At 44.7% G+C, this 21,402-nt stretch overlaps 1 protein-coding gene across 1 annotated transcript; it reads right to left on the bottom strand.

The window, feature by feature from the left end:
- Positions 1-7,472: 7,472 nt before the first annotated feature.
- On the bottom strand, positions 7,473-21,120 carry LOC143785733 (histone H3.3A). The gene is made up of 4 exons (XM_077274821.1): positions 20,848-21,120; positions 11,148-11,291; positions 8,112-8,265; positions 7,473-7,886 (listed from the first exon to the last, which is right to left on the bottom strand). The coding sequence occupies exons 2-4, from the start codon at positions 11,273-11,275 to the stop codon at positions 7,758-7,760; spliced, it is 411 nt and encodes a 136-aa protein (XP_077130936.1). The 5' UTR covers positions 11,276-11,291; positions 20,848-21,120; the 3' UTR covers positions 7,473-7,757.
- Positions 21,121-21,402: the final 282 nt, after the last annotated feature.

The raw sequence follows: 21,402 nt of genomic DNA, 5'->3' as shown, positions 1-21,402 counted from the left end.
GTTTTTCTAGCTAGAGGTTCTTTTAGAGAACCTAAATCCTCGAATAGCAAGGATGATTTTCTGGCAATTTTTTAAATCGCCCCATCAATTTTTGGAGCTCTATCCCGCGATGGGGACACCTCCTCCTAAAAAGGATATCTTCTTTTTAGGGAGTTGATTATCTGGGACTTTTTCTCCTGTTTTTGCCATTCCCTCTTAACCAGTTCCTGTAGCTGTTCCTTTTTTCTTTTGCAGACCACTGAACATATGTTCCTGTGCTGTCTTTTTTGCTTTCTCGTCTACCAGCCCCATGGTAGAGCGAACAGCTTTTATAAGCTTATCCATAGCCTCCGCTGGAAATGTATCTTCCTCCTCTGAGCTATGAGCTGTATCTGAGTGCACTTCTGACTCCGAAGAATCCCTCTGGGATGCTACTGAAGGGCTGGATCTGTTTCAAGATCTGGTATCTGTGTCGGCTGTCTGTAACGCTTTCAGGCTGGATTAGAGATCTTAGGCTCTCTGTAAACGATGGAGTTTCCTCCACCACTGTCCTATTAATACACTCCTGGCACAGTCTTTTACTCCAGGATGTCTTTAAAGGCTTTTTACACAAGGGACATTCCTTATTTTTAGCTTTTGCCTTATATTTTTTGGGGACCTCCTATACTCCACCCCCCAATGTATGTAAGAAAAGAGGGGAGTGATTGAGAGAAAAGAACAGACATTAGAGTGTTGGACTTTCTGGAAGTTCATTCACCACTCGGATGCTTTCAAAGTACGGGTACCAGATCCGGAGGTTGACTGGTTTTCTCCGTGTCTCCCAATGAGACCAGGGACCCCTCCTTGCTATGGCGATCCGTCCGTACGGCTTCTGCCATGGCAGATCTGGCTCTTCTCACTTGAGACCCCCTCTCCTGCACCTCTTGTTGTGGCATTAAATGCTCTGGCGAAAAACTCCATGTTACTGACTACCACGTAACAAGAGCAGTCACCATGATCCTGACCTTGTTAGTGACACAAGGCAGCACTTCCGAGTCCTTTAAATAGACTCCCTTCCTCCCTTTTTTTTTTTTTAATGAATCACCTGGTTAATCATGCCTTTACTTGTCACTCAGTAGCCAGGTGTATGTGCACACCGGTCATGTTAATCTTATTACCTGGCTGATCGTGCCTGCACCACTTCCGGTGCCCATAGACACAATCACCTAGTTGATCCTGCCTCTGCCGGTCACCCAGCGTGACGCTTGCGCAGTGAAATCATACCTGAGCGCACAACCGGCAACCACTTCCAGTGCACGAACTGCGACGCTTGCGCACCTCCAGCCTGGCTGACCCTTCACCTGCCAGCTGCTTAGCGCCCCGGCGCGTGCGCATTGTATAGCGGCTCATGCACTCCCCTGGCAACCACCTCCGGGGTGGCCACTGATCTCTCGGCCCCTGCTCGATCCCGGGTCCAGAGCTGGCGATGTGCTTCCGATTCCAGCATCAGCTGAGCGCCGCATAGACATGCCACCTCAATTCCAGCCACGCGGTGTAGAGCGCCGAGGACACGTGCACAGCATTACCAATGCTGCCCCCATACCTCGCTCCACCTGGAGAAAACATCATGCTGCTCCTTGAAGGTACCATCCGTCTTTGGGGAGGGTTGCTTTGTGCTCAACAGGGAGTATACCTAAACACCGATGTGCTTCACAGGCTGCATGGCCACCATGAGTCAACAGGGAGGGGCATACCACTGTGGCCTCCGAGGACTTTAACAGCAGGTAGAATTTCTTGCAAGCACAGGGATGATACACTGACCGTGACCTCAGAGGCCCCATCTTCTCCCAGGCATCGTCATGGGTTGTAGCCATGCTTCCGTACATTGGCTGTCAACTAGTTTGGAGTCCTTGTTATTATCAAAGAACAGTGCTCAGATTTTTGAGTGTTGTGAACTAAAGTTACAAGTCAGAGCACCAATCACATCTGTTTAGGCAAGTATGCATTGGAGTGACTTAAGATTTTGTGGAAACATGGGCTGTTCACTTGTTGCATTTTCTTCTGTGCAATTATCAGAGAATTTCCTAGCAAGCCAAGTAAACAATTCCTGAAGTCTCATGCACTTTTTTTCCCTTGCAGATTTAGATCAGCATGTCAGTTCTTTCACAGTCCTTGCTGCAGATTTCACACATACTATTGAATGAGTGGGGAAAGCTCTGCACAAAAAAAAATAAATAAATGAAAAAAACGCTATACCGATTTTACACAGCAATTTTTCCATTTTAACCCCTTCCCGACCCATGACGCCTATGCGGCGTCATGGAATGATCGCATCCCTGCAGATCGGGTGAAAGGGTTAATTCCTATTTTACCCGATCTGCAGGGAGAGGGGGAGTTGTACTTCAGCCTAGGGGGGGTGGCTTTGCCCCCACGTGGCTACGATCGCTCTGATTGGCTGTTGAAAGTGCAACAGCCAATCAGAGCAATTTGCAATATTTCACCTATGAAAATGGTGAAATATTGCAATCCAGCCATGGCCGATGCTGCAATAGCATCTGCCATGGCTGGAAATCATGTACTGGCCCCCCCCCACCGCCCCCGATCTCCTCCCCAGTCGTCCGTTATGTGGCCCGGTCCTCTCCGTCCCCCTGTTCGCTCCCCCGTGCTCCTGTCCGCTCCCCCGTGCTCCTGTCCGATCCCCCCCCCTGTGCTCCGATCCACCCCCCCCTCATACTTACCGATCCTCCCGGTGTCCGGCCGTCTCCTCGCTGGGCGCCGCCATCTTGGAAAATGGCGGGCGCACGCTCAGTACGCCCGCCGAATCTGCAGGCTGGCAGATTCGTTACAGGTACATTTTGATCGCTGTGGTAGGTTCTACCACAGCGATCAAAATAAAAAAATAATAAATAAACCCCCCCCTTTATCACCCCCATAGGTAGGGACAATAATAAAATAAAGAAAATATTTTTTTTTCTTTTACCACTAGGGTTAGGGTTAGAACTAGGGTTAGGGTTACGGGTAGGGTTAGGGTTATGGCATGTGCACACAGAGCGGATCGGCCGCGGATCCGCAGCGGATGGGCCGCGGATCCGCAGCGGATGGGCCGCGGATCCGCAGCGGATGGGCCGCGGATCCGCAGCGGATCGGCCGCGGATTGGCCGCTGCGAATTCGAAGCAGTTTTCCATCAGGTTTACAGTACCATGTACACCTAAGGAAAACCAAATCTGCTGTGCCCATGGTGCGGAAAATTCCGTGCAGAAACGCTGCATTGTATTTTCCGCAGCATGTCAATTCTTTGTGCGGATTCCGCAGCGGTTTACACCTGTTCCTCAATAGGAATCCGCAGGTGAAATCCGCACAAAAAAAACACTGGAAATCTGCTGTAAATCCGCAGGCAAAACGCAGTGCCTTTTACCTGCAGATTTTTCAAAAATCGTGCGGAAAAATCTCACACGAATCCGCAACGTGGGCACATACCCTTAGGGTTAGGGTTGGAATTAGGGCTAGGGTTGGAAATAGGGTTAAGAATAGGCTTGTGGTTAGGGTTACGGATAGGGTTAGGGGTGTGTTGGGGTTACAGTTGTGGTTAGGGTTGGGATTAGGGTTACTGTTGGGATTAGGGTTAGGATTAGGGTTACGGTTGTGTTGCGGTTAGGGTTGTGGTTAGGGGTGTGTTGGGGTTAGGGTTGTGATTAGGGTTATGGCTACAGTTGGGATTAGGATTAGGGGTGTGTTGGGGTTAGTGTTGAAGTTAGAATTGAGGGGTTTCCACTGTTTAGGCACATCAGGGGTCTCCAAACGCAACATGGCGCCACCATTGATTCCAGCCAATCTTGCGTTCAAAAAGTCAAATGGTGCTCCCGCCCTTCCAAGCCCCGACGTGCGCCCAAACAGTGGTTTACCCCCACATTTGGGGTACCAGCGTACTCAGGACAAACTGGGCAACAACTGTTGGGGTCCAATTTCTCCTGTTACCCTTGCAAAAATAAAAAATTACTTGCTAAAACATAATTTTTGAGGAAAGAACAATTATTTTTTATTTTCACGGCTCTGCGTTATAAACTTCTGTGAAGCACTTGGGGGTTGAAAGTGCTCACCACACATCTAGATAAGTTCCTTGGGGGGTCTAGTTTCCAAAATGGGGTCACTTGTGGGGGGTTTCTACTGTTTAGGCATATCAGGGGCTCTGCAAACGTAACATGATGCCCGCAGACCATTCCATCAAAGTCTGCATTCCAAAACGTCACTACTTCCCTTCCGAGCCCCGGCATGTACCCAAACAGTGGTTTACCCCCACATATGGGGTATCAGCGTACTCAGGAGAAACTGGACAACAACTTTTGGTGTCCAATTTCTCCTGTTACTCTTGCAAAAATAAAAAATTCTGGGCTAAAAAAAATATTTTTGAGGAAAGGAAACACCTTTATTATTTTCACGGCTCTGCGTTATAAACTTCTGTGAAGCACTTGGGGGTTCAAAGTGCTCACCACACATCTAGATAAGTTCCTTGGGAGGTCTAGTTTCCAAAATGGGGTCACTTGTGCGGGAGCTCCAATGTTTAGGCACACAGGGGCTCTCCAAACGCGACATGGTGTCCGCTAACGATTGGAGCTAATTTTCCATTCAAAAAGTCAAATGGCACGCCTCCCCTTCCGAGCCCTGCCGTGCGCCCAAACAGTGGTTTACCCCCACATATGGGGTATCATCGTACTCAGGACAAACTGGACAACATTTGGGGTCCAATTTCTCCTATTACCCTTGGGAAAATAAAAAATTCTGGGCTAAAAATCATTTTTGAGGAAAGAAAAATTATTTTTTTATTTTCATGGCTCTGCGTTATAAACTTCTGTGAAGCACCTGGGGGTTATAAGTGCTCACTATGCATCTAGATAAGTTCCTTGGGGGGTCTAGTTTCCAAAATGGGGTCACTTGTAGGGGAGCTCCAATGTTTAGGCACACAGGGGCTCTCCAAACGCGACATGGTGTCCGCTAACGATTGGAGCCAATTTTTCATTCAAAAAGTCAAATGGCACGCCTCCCCTTCCGAGCCTTGCCGTGCACCCAAACAGTGGTTTACCCCCACATATGAGGTATCGGCATACTCAGGAGAAATTGCCCAACAAATTTTAGGATCCATTTTATCCTGTTGCCCATGTGAAAATGAAAGAATTGAGGCTAAAATAATTTTTTTGTGAAAAAAAAAGTACTTTTTCATTTTTACGGATCAATTTGTGAAGCACCTGGGGGTTTAAAGTGCTCACTATGCTTCTAGATGAGTTCCTTGGGGGGTCTAGTTTCCAAAATGGGGTCACTTGTGGGGGAGCTCCAATGTTTAGGCACACGGGGGCTCTCCAAACGCGACATGGTGTCCGCTAAAGATTGGAGCCAATTTTTCATTCAAAAAGTCAAATGGCGCTCCTTCCCTTCCGAGCCCTGCCGTGCGCCCAAACAGTGGTTTACCCCCACATATGAGGTATCAGCGTACTCAGGACAAATTGGACAACAACGTCCGTGGTCCAGTTTCTCCTTTTACCCTTGGGAAAATAAAAAAAATTTTGCTAAAATATCATTTTTGTGACTAAAAAGTTAAATGTTCATTTTTTACTTCCATGTTGCTTCTGCTGCTGTGAAACACCTGAAGGGTTAATAAACTTCTTGAATGTGGTTTTGAGCACCTTGAGGGGTGCAGTTTTTAGAATGGTGTCACTTTTGGGTATTTTCAGCCATATAGAACCCTCAAACTGACTTCAAATGTGAGGTGGTCCCTAAAAAAAATGGTTTTGTAAATTTTGTTGTAAAAATGAGAAATCACTGGTCAAATTTTAACCCTTATAACTTCCTAGCAAAAAAAAAATTTGTTTCCAAAATTGTGCTGATGTAAAGTAGACATGTGGGAAATGTTATTTATTAACTATTTTGTGTCACATAACTCTCTGGTTTAACAGAATAAAAATTCAAAATGTGAAAATTGCGAAATTTTCTAAATTTTTGCCAAATTTCCGTTTTTTTCACAAATAAACTCAGAAATTATCGACCTAAATTTACCACTAACATGAAGCCCAATATGTCACGAAAAAACAATCTCAGAATCGCTAGGATCCGTTGAAGCGTTCCTGAGTTATTACCTCATAAAGGGACACTGGTCAGAATTGCAAAAAACGGCAAGGTCATGAAGGGGTTAAAGATGCAGAACTTTCTGCTGCACATACCTTTAGGCAAGCATGTTTATTTTCAGGGGAAAATTATATATGCTTTACAGTAGTGAAAACAGCTTAGATCTTAAGGTGTTACAATTTGCATTTATTAGAAAGTCTACCATTACTTTGGCTTCCTTATACAGCAGTTGAAGGGTAAACATTAATAACCCCTGTATTACCCTCAATGCTCTTAGGCTATGTGCACACGTTGCAGATTCTGGTGCGGATTCTGTCTCTCCTGGCAGAAAACGCACCTGCGGATTTGTAGCGGTTTTGCAGCGTTTTGGCTGCTGTTTTTACCCCTGCGGTTTTCTATAATGGAGTGGGTACAAAAACGCGGATTTACAAAAAAAAAAGTAGTGACATGCTACTTTTAATCCACAGCGCATTTTCTGCAAAGTGTGCACAGCATTTTCTCATTGATTTACATTGTACATCAATTGCGGATCTGCAGCGTTTCTGCACCTCAAAAAACGCTGCGGATCCACAGCAAATCCGCAACGTGTGCACGTATCTTTCTAACCAGCAGTTTAAGGGTAAGAGCTCTACACACATTGAGGGAGCAGTCAGATGGCTGTATGCCGATTGCATGGACTGGAAGCCCTCCCGACAGCATGTATCTATGTAGCCATAACTCAGGTTGGGAGAGCCTCTGACCAGTCCGTGCAATGCAACAGTCTGTTTAACAGCGCCCCAATAGTGACCACTTATCACAGCCTCCAGGTCACCAATGGATTACCATCCCTAATCCCAGGTAAGGACACTGACATAAAAGAGCTGCCTCCAACATAAGTCACATTATTAGCCATCCAAGCCAATCACAACTTGATTAGGAGAAATGAACACTGATATTATCTAGCCTTAAGAGGAAATAGTCACCATCTATATAAGACAAATCCTCGAGTTATGGCATCTTGATCAGTAATCTGTTCACAATTGCCCAGCTCCCCAGCATAACCAACGACCTTATAAAATGCTTACGCCAATTTCTAGCCTGTACTCCACACCTGTCCCTTCTGCCTTGATTGATGTGGCCATCTCCTACACAATTTTAGTGTCAGGAGGTGCAGAGTAGACCAGGGACCCCCACTGAACTGATTAGCATATTAAAAAAGTGTTTAAGATTAGGGTGGTGGACTCGTTATATAGACAAGACCTCAGAAAATGTTCTCTATTGTAAACTAAATTAACTACCTTGCCATAATGGCCGCTACACACATTGAGTCAAGAGCCTTGGATCTTCATCACCAGGCTAACCAGACATGTTAATGGACGTTTCCCTGTCCCACATGTCAATCTAAAGACAGTGAAGACCATTGAGGTAGTGGAAAGTTTATTTACAATGGAGTTACACTTAAAGATACCAAAGTATGGAGAGAATTGAGCTGAGGCATGCAAACTCTGAAGAGGGGAGGTCACAGAAGACTAGCTGTAGATACAAATTTCTGAAAAACCTGAGGATTGAGGGAATGTCATATAAAATGTGTACTACCCATTTACTGTCAACTACTCTACAGTTAACAAACCCGAGACATCACACTTGTGTACAGTTTATAAAAAAAAAGAAAATTTAGGATAAAAAAACAAATTGCCCAGCAAAATTAAGCACGTTCTCCACGGATTCTTCTTGCTAGCTGGATGTCCTTGGGCATGATGGTTACTCTCTTTGCATGGATGGCGCAGAGGTTGGTGTCCTCAAATAGACCAACCAAGTAAGCCTCACTTGCTTCCTAAAAATAAAATATTGAGAAGTCAATAGGTAGCAATAAAAAAAAAAACCAAGTCTTTGTTATGGGAGGGGGGATGTGTTTGTTGCATCTTTTAAAAGAAAATGGGGAAGTAATCATTTGTATACAAGTGCATGCTTATGTATGTAATGTCCCATTGTTTTCTTCAATAAAATATTTGATTTAAAAAAAAAAAAAAAGTCCTAATTCGAGACACCATTAGCCTACCTGAAGAGCACCAATGGCTGCACTCTGGAACCTCAGGTCAGTCTTAAAATCTTGAGCAATTTCCCTCACAAGACGCTGGAAAGGAAGCTTGCGGATCAGCAACTCTGTTGACTTCTGGTACCTCCTGATCTCTCTTAAAGCCACAGTACCAGGCCTGGAAAAAAAAATTAAAGGATATAAGTAAAATTGCTTATGGTCTTACAGTTCAGATATCAATGTAAACTGATTTTATGCATTTATTATGCAATTGCACCCATGACCCTGACTGACACCAGTCCCAATGGAGAGAGTGCCAGGGGGTACAGAAAAAGCTCTAATCTGAACACACAACACCCCATGACTGAAACCAGAACACTACAGGGGGAAATAAAGTTCATTTTCTCACTGCAGTGTTCAGCATGTTAGTAATGCCATTAACCTGCAGATTATACCCATAACTGCAGGCTCATTGCATTTTTTTGCTGGTGACAAGTGCTATACGAGTAAAATAAGTAGAGATGGTTAGGTTTCCATGTTCCGTAAAGGCAGCGCTTTGGATGCAGCTCTATCCAAAGTGCTTCCAGCTTTTGTACACGCAGTGATCCTGCATGTGTTCATTGAACACATGCAGAATCACCACATCCTATACATAGGACGGTGCCATTTACCATGTGGAGACATCTCTGCAAGAGAAATAAAAAACAAAAAAAAAACAAAAAAAAAAAAACACTGACTAAAATCCAAACATAAATCAGGTCTAAATAGGTGCTTACTAGAGTCGCCAACTCATATACAACAGATAAGGCAGCACTCTGCAGTGCTACAGCACGCTAACAAAATGAGAATCGAATTACTGCACTAGAAATTTGAAAAATTAAGAAAACTTTTTGCATAGACTGGCCAATTTATGTGTAACTGGCAGCCATGTTAAGGCAGTTCTCATTTGCCAGGACCTAATGCCAATCCTCTTAGACAGTCTGCATCTGTGGAGGGGTAGAATCCTCCTGCAATTAAAGACACCAAAGGCTAAGGGGCAGAGCTCAGTCAGTCAGAAGGCCAATACGTATAAATAGCAAAAAAAAAAAAAATCTGACATCCAAAACAAATGAGGTCTGAACAGGATTGTAGACTGTCAGTTTTTTTTATATTTGTATGTAGCCTTCTGAGGATTCATATTAGGTTCCCACAGAGATGTAGACTGGCATTACATCCTAGCAAACAAGAAACCTTAAAAGGGAAGGTGCCATCAATAGTATCATTTTGTTTATAATTTAGTAAAATATGAAATATAAATTTTAAAAGGTTTGGTGTTTACACTTTTAAACACTAGGGGGAGCAGCTACTGAAATTTCACAAAAACCTAGTGTACAAATAGCTCACATTACTGCACTGCAGTAAATATGGGCTGAATGCTGGCATCACTCCTCTCCTCCCCTTCTGGGTGTTTGCTAAGGGATGAGAGAGTATGACATTTAGGAACACAGCAAGGAGCCATTTTGTTGGCGATTGCAAAGTTATACTGACAATTACAGTCACCAAGAATGGCAGGCAGCAAGGATTCTGTTAGTTGGTGCTGCTCGCTGTATCAAGCAGACATGCAGGAGGGAGAGGAGTGCATACAAAGGAGAGCAACCAGGCACAGGGGAGATAGACAACCACGCCCCTGGAAGAAGCTGGTTGCGAAACGCGTGTTGGGGTGAGGTGGGACACTGGCAGGTAGATATCACTTTTATCTGTTGGTTTCATATACATCTATACTATATGCATGCTGTAGCAGCTAGGAATGTACCGTACAGGCATAAGGGATGTACATTGACTACTCTGCATTATTGACTACTGAGTGTAATAAACATTAATTTGTTTCCCACTTTGTTACGGTGCTTGGGCATTTATGCATGTGATAAAAGTTGATAAAAATTGTTTATAATAAAGCTTTAAAGTATTTTTGCTATTCTGGATCGCTTCATTTCGGCTGTTTTGTTAGGTTAGACTGAGTTTTGAGTAGTATGTATTGAGAAGTGCCAGTCATTATATCTGGACATTGGTGATTAGAATGGTAGGTGATATATAGATATATACACATGGCATATATAGATATATACACACATGGCATATATAGAGGCAGGTGCATGGGGGAAAAAAAGGGGGAAAAAAAAAAAAAAAGTACTCACCTTCCCTCCCAGGAAGTGCATCCTCTTCAGATCAGTGTAAGGATCTCCCTGCTGTGCTCTGAAAAGGTCAACAGTGATTGCAGCCTGTACTGTAATACCAATTACAGGCCAAGATCACTGCTCCTTGCTGCAGATACTTACCCCAGATCCTCACTTCCCAGCAGCTCCCGTCATTGCACACACTGAGCAGTGTGACAGGGGAAAATAAAGCACACAGCATACTATGTGGGCTACAACAAAGTGGCTGCGATATCCTCCCACAGCGGTGATCTGGACAGCCCAGTGGGCATGCCCAGGTCACAGCTAAGAGGCAGGAGGAGCAGCCTCAAAGAGATTTGGTCAGAGTCTGACTGCAGTCTCATGGCTGCTGTGAGGTGTGCAAGTGTTGTGCCCACACTAAAAAATGGCAGCCTTAAGTGGCTAAAGTAAAAAAGTTAACTAAAAGACTATGGAAGTAGTTCATTAAATTTTATTATTAAAACAAATTCAAATCACAGCAGCTTCCCGTTACAGTGGCTGCCAGGTACACATGAACTGGCCAATTTATGTGTTAAGCATTCTTAATTTTTCATATTTCAAGTGCAGTAATTCAATTCTCATTTTATGTTAGCATGCTATAGCGATACAGAGTGCCGCCTTATCTGTTTGGTTCCACAATATAAATCAACATGCTGCGGTCTATAAAGACACACGGCATGAACATATATGCAGGTCTGCCACCTGCATCTGAATGCATAGTGGAGACAGGACTTCATAAAATCCCATCCACTATGCTGTAACATCTGGATGTTGCTAGTTGTACGCAGCATCCAATCTGCAGCAAATACTGAACATGGAAACATACCCTAAACGCACAGTGCTTACGACTAATATTTTTATCCATTACCTGTATCTGTGAGGCTTCTTAACTCCTCCAGTGGATGGGGCACTTTTCCTTGCAGCTTTGGTGGCCAGCTGCTTCCTAGGAGCCTTTCCTCCAGTAGACTTACGGGCAGTCTGCTTTGTACGAGCCATTGTTTAGGAATGTGATCTAAAGCAAAAAAGTAAAAAAAAAAAAGAAAATTCTCATTGCTATTCATTTTTAAAGTCAACCTTGTCCTTGTTAGAAGGCATAGTAGTTTGGTGTTTGGTGATATTTTAGCCAGTATTAAATGGTTGTCCTCTACTGCAACAAATTTGCATTTAGAAGACAAGATTACTGGTGACAACCTAAAGATTCAGTAACTGCAGAACTAGAGGCTGAAGGACACAACTGGTTCTAAACAATGAAAGATGTGGGCAGCTGCACATCTGACCTGAAGAGACCCCTGCAGGAGAAGTGTGGAATTACATTTGAATTAAGAGTGGAGCGGAGTATTTGACAGGCATATGCACTGCAGCAGCAACAGCAGACTGGTTGTGTGGATAAATAAAAAAAATGACACAGGATCAGTATTCTAGTGAGATCTTAAAGTAATTGTGGAAGGGTCATTCCATGTCAAGTGAACCATGATTTTTACCTCCATTTTTAATTCTTTTGAGATTTTGTTATTTGGTAATCGTGTGTCAAGAGAATGCAAAATGTGAAAAAAAAAATAAAATTTTAGCGAATTTCGGTGTTGCCTGCCTTTACATTTCTCCTCCTAACAAAAGAACCACCATTATACTCAGAACTGTACAGGCTAACCAGTTATGTCACAAGAGTATCTTTGTTAATATTTTACCCATGTGAACACAATTTTAAAAAGCATTTCCGAAAAAAGCGTTTAATTTCAAAAAACTGCACATGTGCCTGCTATGCTCCTAGTCACATCTGTACCAAAATACAAGTTGGGATCGTGATGGGATCATATTTTAAAAAAATAACTATTACAGTGTCAATTCAAAAATCTTGAAGTCAGATCTGTTCAGCCCGTGGTCTAAAAGTGTGGGGTCTTTATTTACCAAATCCAAATAATCCATGATTTTTAGATATTACTGTATTATTTTATTATGTTACCGCTTAGAAGCAGGAGAGGACAGAGAAAGCTTTGTTAGGGCTCAGCCTGAGAATGAGCAGGGGTAGACTGACTGGTATTGTGAATTGGTCTAATGGTTTGACCTGTGATCTGCAGCAGCTGTTGGCTCGGAGTCCTATGGGCTTTTATAATATGGAAGACTAGGTGAGCGCAAACTGATATTTTGACACCATCATCGGCTAAGACCCCATTTGCACTTTTTCTCCTAGTGTTCTGTGTTTCATGGAACATACATGGCAGATTCATGCAGCTTGTCTGACGGTACATGGTGTCTGAACTGGGCAGGATGTATCAGCCACCAGGTTCCCTTTAACTAGTATGCGTGACATCAGAAATCTAAATATTAACTTATTGGGGCCCCATGCAAATCATATGGAAAAAACACTTGTATAACTTTTACATGTTTATTTTAAAACTGTTAAATAAAATATTAGTAAACAAAATTTTAATCATAATTTTTCAACGAACAAAAAAAAATTTCTTCAAAATATCACACAAATCTGAAAAAACGCACAGAAATCTATACCAAACTAGCTGCAGCTACATGTCTATTATGTTTCTTTAATTACCGTATATACTCGAGTATAAGCCGAGATTTTCAGACCACTTTTTTTGAGCTGAAAGTCCCCCTCGGCTTATACTCGAGTCATACCCAGGGGTCGGCAGGGGAGGGGGAGCTGTCTAATAATACTCGCCTCCTCCTGGCGCAGTCCCTGCTTCCCAGCGCTACAGTTTCTTCCTGTAGTGAGCGGTCACATGGTACCACTCATTACAGTAATGAATATGCAGCTCCACCTCCCATAGGGGTGGTGCCGCATATTCATTACTGTAATGAGCGGTAACGGTGACAGCTCACTACAGGAAGAAAATGCGGCGCCGGGGAACAGATGTGCAGCAACAGCGCCAGGAGCAGGCAAGTATGACGGGGCAGTGCGCGATATTCACCTGGTTCTCGTTCCACTGTCTGCGACGCTGTGTCTTCCGCAGGGACGCTCAGGTCAGAGGGCGCTGTGACGCGATTAGTGCGCACTGCCCTCTTCCTGAACGTCGGTGCAGAGGATGGGAAGACACGGCGGCGGTTAGTGGTGGAACGGGGAGCAGGTGACTATAGCAAGTGCCGGGGGCCGGAGAGGTATGTTAATGTTTTTATTTTTTTAATCGCAGCAACAGGTTATGTGGCAAATATCGGTATGGAGCATCTTATGTGGCCATGCGCAGCATTATGTGGGGGCAAATATCTGTATGGGGTGGCCATGTGCAGCATGATATGGGGCATATATCTGCATGGGGCATCTTATGTGGCCATGTGCAGCATGATATGGGGGCAAATATCTGTATGGGGCATCTGTATTGGGCCATGTGCAGCATTATATGTGGGCAAATATCTGTATGGAGCATCTTATGGGGCCATAATCCACATTTGTGCAGCATTATATGGGGCATATTTTAATACGGAGCATATTGTAATACGGAGCATCTTATGGGGCCCATCAAACTGTATTGAGCATTATACGGGGCTCCTGATTCAATATGGATATTCAAACACACTTAACCTACTGATGTCTCAATATATTTTACTTTTATTGGTATCCATTTTTAGTTTTGAAATTTACTGGTGGCTGCTGCATTTTCCACCCTAGGCTTATACTCGAGTCATTAAGTTTTCCCAGTTTTTTGTGGCAAAATTGGGGGGGGGGGGGGGGGTGTCAGCTTATATGGTATATTAATCTTTTAATCAAATTAAACAATTTTGACAGGTTATTTTTTCAGAAGAACGTTCTTTGCAGACATTTTCCTTACAAATTGAACAAAATCTTTCATGTGTCCGAGAAACATAGAAAGGAAAACAAAACTGAAAGCTTTCTTTTTCTTTCTCCTGGCCCTGGAATCATCTGAAACTGTATGCCACACTGTTTCATTGCTTCTTTAGTTTGCTTTAGCAAGCCTTTCACGTCGCTTCGCTGTATCATGTGAGGCATACCAAGTTCATGACAAAGGTCCTTCAAAAATAGGAGTCTCCTGTCCTTCCTCAGTGCATGGAATTCTGGATGAGTTTCTGTATAAATGATGAATGAATTTAGGGCTGCTACATCAAGCATATTTGAAACAACTACTACAGGCCATCGTTTTGTTTGCCTGTTGCATGAATATTCTCCCACCATCTCATCCATTTTGTGTAAACCTCCTTTTGTTTTTATAGTAATGCAGGATGATTTCTGGTTTTAATTTTCTGTCAATACTGCAATTGTGATGCATGGTACTGAGGAAAATCACTGATTTCTCCTTCTTCGCTTTGTAAGATACCAAAGTCTCTTTGTTATCGAATCTAAAGACACTCAAAGTGCTTGCTGACGATTGTGTTTCAGTGCTTCTGGAATTTCTCGTCGGGTTGGCTTGATACACTTGTTGGTACTAATAGCTTTTTGAAGCAGAAAATTGCCTAGTTCAACATTGGTGAAATAATTGTCCATGGTAATGTTTCTACCTGAATTGAATATTGGAACAGCAAGAGTTGACAATTTCAGACCCCAGATCCTTCTGTACTGGTACACCAACCTCTTTGCCACAGTAGATTACACCATTTATGCCATAATAATTTGCAGAATCACACATCCAGAAGATTGATTCCATATTTGGCTGGCTTGCTGGGCATGTATTGTATGAACCTGCAGCGTCCTCTGAAAGGTATAAGTTGCTCATCTACTGTAATATTAGTACTAGGATTATAAAGTTTTGTGCAATTTTTGATAAATATGTTCCAGATATAACTGATAGGGGCTAATTTGTCTGTTTCAAACCTCAATGCACGTGTTCGCTTATCAAATTGAATGTGTCTTCTAATTTCCTCATATCTGTCCACCGACATTGTCGCCTTATAGTGTGGATCATAAAGTGGGTCCAGAAATAATTCTCTTATTGGAACATCATACGATTTTTGACTCCCTGCCAGCAGTAAAAGTCCAATGTATGCATAAAGTTCCTCTTGAGATATTTTTCCAGGACTTATTTTTTTGCAGAAGCGACAAGTCTTCCTTCTAGGTTTGAATATAAAAGGACCTCTTCTGCAATATTGTTAGAAAAAAAAAAAATTATAAGTACAGAATAAGTCTTCAGGGGAAAAGTAACTGGGACTTCCCACAGCTCCTTGAGCCTGTCTCACAATATTCTGGATTGCAGTACATTCGACTAATGTAGGATTACAGTCCCAAAAAAACATTCGTTTTGGATGTTCCACTTGTCACTTCTTGAGGATCCAATATATTCACTTCATCAGAAGAATCACTTGAAGATGTTTGATTCTCTGGAGACAGGTACTAGTCATCGGACAAAAAGTTCACTTTCATCGTCACTTTGAAACAATTGCATCAATCTTTTGGTCACTCAGACGCATGGAGGAAGACTGTGCCATTGCTGACTAGATATTAGCAAACTAAAAGAAAAAACACAATCAGGCCATGTTCACACTTTGCGGGTGACCTCTGCGGGTTCTCCCGCAGCGGATTTGATAAATCTGCAGGGCAAAACCGCTGCGGTTATCCCTGCAGATTTATCGCGGTTTGTTCTGCGGTTTCCACCTATACTATTGATGCTGCATATGCAGCATCAATAGTAATGTTAAAATTAAAAACAAAAAGTTTATATACTCACCCTCTGACGTCTCGATCTCCGCAGCGCTCCGGTTCCAAAGATGCTGTGCCGAGAAGGACCCTTCGTGACGTCACGGTCATGTGACTGCGACGTCACCGCAGGTCCTGTTCGCACAGCAACTCTGACCGGCCGGCTGCGTGCAGCGCTGAGAGGTGAGTATAGCACTATATTTTCTTTTTTTTACCCCAAATATGGTTCCCAGGGCCTGGAGGAGCGCACATTATCCGCTTACTTCCCGCAACGTGGGCACAGCCCTATGCGGGAAGTAAGCGGTTCAATGCATTCCTATGGGTGCAGAATCGCAGCGATTCTGCACAAAGAAGTGACATGCTGCGGGTTGTAAACCGCTGCGTTTCTGCGCGGTTTTTCCCGCAGCATGTGCACAGCGGTTTGCGGTTTCCATAGGGTTTACATGTAAATGCTATGGAAACTGCTGCGGACCCGCAGCCTCAAAATTGCGGCGGTTCCGCAGTAAAAACCGCAAAGTGTGAACATGGCCTCAGGGTTGTCCACTCTTTGCTTGTGCGTGACACACTAAGTGTAAAGTGCCCCCTCTCACCCTCAGCACCTCTTAACTTTCTTTTAGGTGTTGTACAATTCGCTGGATGTCTGTAGCTCAATAGCTTAACCCTTTGCAGGCTTCTTAGAATCAGAGAAACTGAAACAGAATCAGACTTCCTCTCAACATCTTGTCTTATCTCAGGTCCTTGACAATTAGCTCACAGTGTATACTGTCCTCATTACTGCGTTCAGAAGGACCTGAGATGATGTCATGGCCTTACCTCTCCCTCCAAAAATCACATGACATCCTCATATGGCATTATCCACACCCTGGCCCCTCCAACAGCATTACCAAATATAAATAAAGTAACTCGAGAACACAAACACTACTGAGAACATGATAAAAAAAAAAACCTGGGGGCCTAAATGGCCCCCAATCCGTACAGATGTGGTTTTCACCAAAAAAGCATTGTTACACTGAAATGCCTATGAAAAAATTAAATGAACAACTGGATATTACCAACAACGAGATACTCGAGGATTACCTGGAGTTTCAAAATTCTAACTTAAGTAATTTTACAAATAGCCTGAAAGGCCTAAATAGCCTAAAAGGCCCCCCAATATGCATGCTAGGGTTAAGAGGCATTATCCATGCAGTGTATAAAAAAGAAAAAAAAAAGAAATTCATACCCCTACTTTATGACAAAGCCAGCACCAGTTTTCCCCACTCTAAGGCCATGTTCACACTTTGCGGGTTTTACCGCGGATCCGCGATTTTGATGCTGCGGGTCCGCAGCAGTTTCCATAGCGTTTACATTTACATGTAAACCCTATGGAAACCGCTGTGCACATGCTGCGGGAAAAACAGCGCAGAAACGCAGCGGTTTACAACCCGCAGCATGTCACTTCTTTGTGCAGAATCGCTGCGATTCTGCACCCATAGGAATGCATTGAACCGCTTACTTCCCGCATAGGGCTGTGCCCACGTTGCGGGAAGTAAGCGGATAATGTGCGGGTGGTACCCGGGGTGGAGGAGAGGAGACTCTCCTCCAGGCCCTGGGAACCATATTTGGGGTAAAAAGAAAATAAAAAATAGTGCTATACTCAACTCTCAGCGCTGCACGCAGCAGTCCGGTCTCAGGTTTGCTGTGCGAGCAGGACCTGCGGTGACGTCGCGGTCACATGACCGTGATGATGCCGCGGTCACATGACTGACGTCTCGAAGGTCCTTCTCGCACAGCATCTTTGGAAACTGACCGAAACGAAGGAGATCGGGACGTCAGAGGGGGTGAGTATAAACCAATTTTTTTATTTTTAACATTACTATTGATGCTGCATATGCAGCATCAATAGTAAAACCAAAGCCCGCAGCGGAAAACTCAATACAAAACGTGAAATCTGCAGGGATAACCGCAGCGGTTTTGCCCTGCAGATTTATCAAATCCGCTGCAGGAGAACCCGCAGGGACCCGAACCTACGTGTGCACATAGCCTAAAAGTACTGATTCTCTCAACTGTATCCTAGACAATAAAAAAAAAACTCCAAGTCCTGGTCTGCAGCAATGATTTCAATTTAATACATTTTTGCACATTTTTAAAAAGGCATGGCAACTACACCAAATAAACAGTATGCACCAGATTGAAAAATGGTGCAAAATGTCCATGATCATAAAATCCATCTACCGTATATACTCGAGTATAAGCCGTCCCGAGTATAAGCCAACCTCCCTAAATTTGCCACCAAAAAACTGGGAAAACTTAATGACTCAAGTATAAGCCTAGGGTGGAAAGTGCAGCTGCTACCGGTAAATGTCAAAAGTAAAAATAGATACCAAGAAAAGTAAAATTAATTGAGACATCAGTAGGTTGAGTTTTTGAATATTGATATTGAATCAAGAGCCCCATAAAGTTTGATGGGCCCCATAAGATGCTCCATATTAAATTATGCCCCATATAATCCTGCATAAAGGTTAATAATGGCCCCATAAGATGCTCCATAGACACATTTGTCCCATAAAGTGCTGCACAAACGTTGATTATGGACCCATAAGATGCTCCATACAGACACTTGCCTCATACAATGCTCCACAAACGTTAATTATGGCCCCATAGGTTTGTCCATACAGACACTTACCACATTTGCTGTTGCTGCGATAAAAAAAAATATAACTAAAATAACATACTCCCCTCTTGTCGCTCAGGCCCCCCCGACACTTGCTATATTCACCTGCTCCACATTCCGGTGCAGCACTGACGTTCAGGCAGAGGGCGCGCGCACTAACCACGTCACCGCGCCCTCTGACCTGAGCGTCACTGCAGAAGACACTGAAGACAGAGCGGCACCGGAACGAGGAAAGGTGACCATCGCGCAGCGCTACCCCACCCTATTATACTCACCTGCTCCTGGTGCGGTCCCTGGTTCCCAGGCGCCGCATCTTCTTCCTGTATTGAGCGGTCACCGTTGCCGCTCAATACAGTAATGAATATGCGGCTCCACCTCCCATAGTAATATTCATTACTGTAATGAGCGGTACCATGTGACTGCTCAGTACAGGAAGAAGCTGAGGCACCTGGGAACCAGGGACCTGCAGAGACCACGCCAGGAGCAGGTGAGTATAATTAGACAGTCCCCGCTCCCCTGCCGACCCCTGGGTATGACTCGAGTGTAAGCCGAGAGGGGGACTTTCAGCCAAAAAAAAAAAAAAAATATGGGCTGAAAATCTAGGCTTATACTCGAGTATATACAGTATCTATCTCTTGTGGAAGGCAGCCACATGTAAGTGATAACTTACAGATTGCTGTGACTTCCACTGGTTGCTGCCCCCACAATCTACAGTCCAGAGTCTATGCAGGCTTATCTTAAATGGAACCTGTCACCCCCAAAATCGAGGGTGAGGTAAGCCCTCCGGCATCAGGGGCTTATTTACAGCATTCTGTAATGCTGTAGATAAACCCCCCCCCCCGTAACCTGAAAGATGAGAAAAAGAGGTTAGATAACACTCACCCAGGGGCGTTCCCGCTGTTGGTCCGGTGCCTCCTATCTTCATCAGATGACGTCCTCTTGTCTTCACGCTCCGGCATAGTTTGTCTGCCCTGTTGAGGGCAGAGCAAAGTACTGCAGTGTGCAGGCGCCGGGCCTCTGACCTTTCCCGGCGCCTGCGCACTGCAGTACTTTGCTCTGCCCTCAACACGGCATACAAAGTACACCTGCACCGCAGTGTGAAGACCAGAAGAGGACATCGTAAGAAGATGGGAGGCCCCAGACTGACGCCCATCAGATCGGACAGCTGAATACTGTAGATAAGCCCCTGATGCTGGTGGGCTTACCTCACGTTAATTTTGGGGGTGACAGATTCCCTTTAAGTGGAAAGCTGGCAATAGCCCATTTTGTCAGATGGACCTGTTGCGCCCCAACTTAACCAGGAGGGTGTGGGTGTGTGTTAACCTTTTAATTAAAGAAAGTTAGTTATGAACTGTCCATGAGCCACATGCCAAAAATACATAAGTGATTACACACCAAGCCATGTGACCCAAAGGAAATGACAGATAGTGACTAAAGGGGAGAAAAATAAATAAATGAAAACTGCTTTCCTCTTGACCCAGTTCTAAGTTGAGGAGTTCCCAGCCTGCCGCTCATTAACCCCTTCACATCAGCCGAGCAGCACATGTCGCATCATAGTAGTGCTCCGCTCTGCCCCCGGCGGCCGCTCGGCGCACTGCACCTCAGACACCCGCCATTATGTGAGCTTTATCATCCGGCACAAAAAAAATATATATATTCACACAAACAACAAATGCAGAAATGAGAGAGAAGAGCAGAAATTCGGCACCGCGGACGGAAACCGTCTCCATTTACGTTAACGGCGCCAGAGTCACAGCAGCCGGGCCGGTCATGGCGGATCTCATTGTGGGGCTGTCAGTCCTCACCAGGGAGGGAGAAAAATGCGGGAGCCATTACCGAGCGGAGGAGAAGATGCTGCCGCCGTGTACGGGCCCTGCCCCGGGGGAATCACGGCACCACACGGCGGGAGACACCTGCGGGGGCGGCACACGGCGGTGCCCGGGGTCCCCGCTCATCCCGGGGCGCCGGCCTCCATTACACGGCAGCTTCTCCTCACGTCTTCTCTTCCCCCCACAAGCGACGAGACAACATGGCGCCCGGCGAGCTCCGGGAAATTAGCGGGGGAGGGGTGAACTTACCGCCCGACCTTTCCACCGGAAAACGGCCAAACTAAAGATTTTCCAGTCACAGCAATAACGACTGCTGACGTCACTAAACGTCAAAAATGGCGGTTACCGGATATTAACGGTAACATACCGAATCGGTACAATGACGTCACCACTACTAACCTAAGCCCAGAAAAATCGTACCCCATTGACTAAACAGCCGCAAATAGTTACCGGATGAGTTAAAAGGAAAAGAATGTAAAGAGCCACTTACCGAACTATCCCGGAGCGCGAACCCAACACAACCGACGAGGCGAGTAATAACGTCCGTCTGCGCCCGCCACCCCGCTTTATATAGTCTGCGCCACGTCACCCCCTGATTCGTCGCCTTTGTTTCCCTGGGAGCGGATGGTGATTGGGTGTGGAGCAGAGAGGCGAACGGTGATTGGTAGGTTAGAAAAAGGCGGGGAAACATGCCCCCAGCGCTGTGTGCGCGCGCGGTCTCACAGGAGCACAATGTATCCTAAGAAATCAGATGAGAGAGCGGCGGGCGTGTGAGGAAAGCCCGGCCATAACAATAATACCCCGCACATGTGGAGGGAAACACGCCGAGACCACCCCAAAAATAAACGTACTCGCCATGTATGGCCTCTCTATAGTCACCATGACTCCACTCAGGGTGACAAATGGCTTCCATTTACTGTCCCTGCTCGCTCATAAGACTCTTTAAAAAAAATAGGGGTCACACGACTTGTTGCCGTGCAGCCCCCCACAGCCTTACGGTCACATTCCTGGTAGTCAGGAGCGATAAAGGGGTCAATGATAATAA

Source organism: Ranitomeya variabilis, chromosome 7, assembly GCF_051348905.1.
Source record: "Ranitomeya variabilis isolate aRanVar5 chromosome 7, aRanVar5.hap1, whole genome shotgun sequence".
NCBI classification, from domain to species: domain Eukaryota; kingdom Metazoa; phylum Chordata; class Amphibia; order Anura; family Dendrobatidae; genus Ranitomeya; species Ranitomeya variabilis.
Note: the sequence above shows the minus strand (reverse complement) of the source record. Positions and strands in the feature narration are given on the sequence as shown.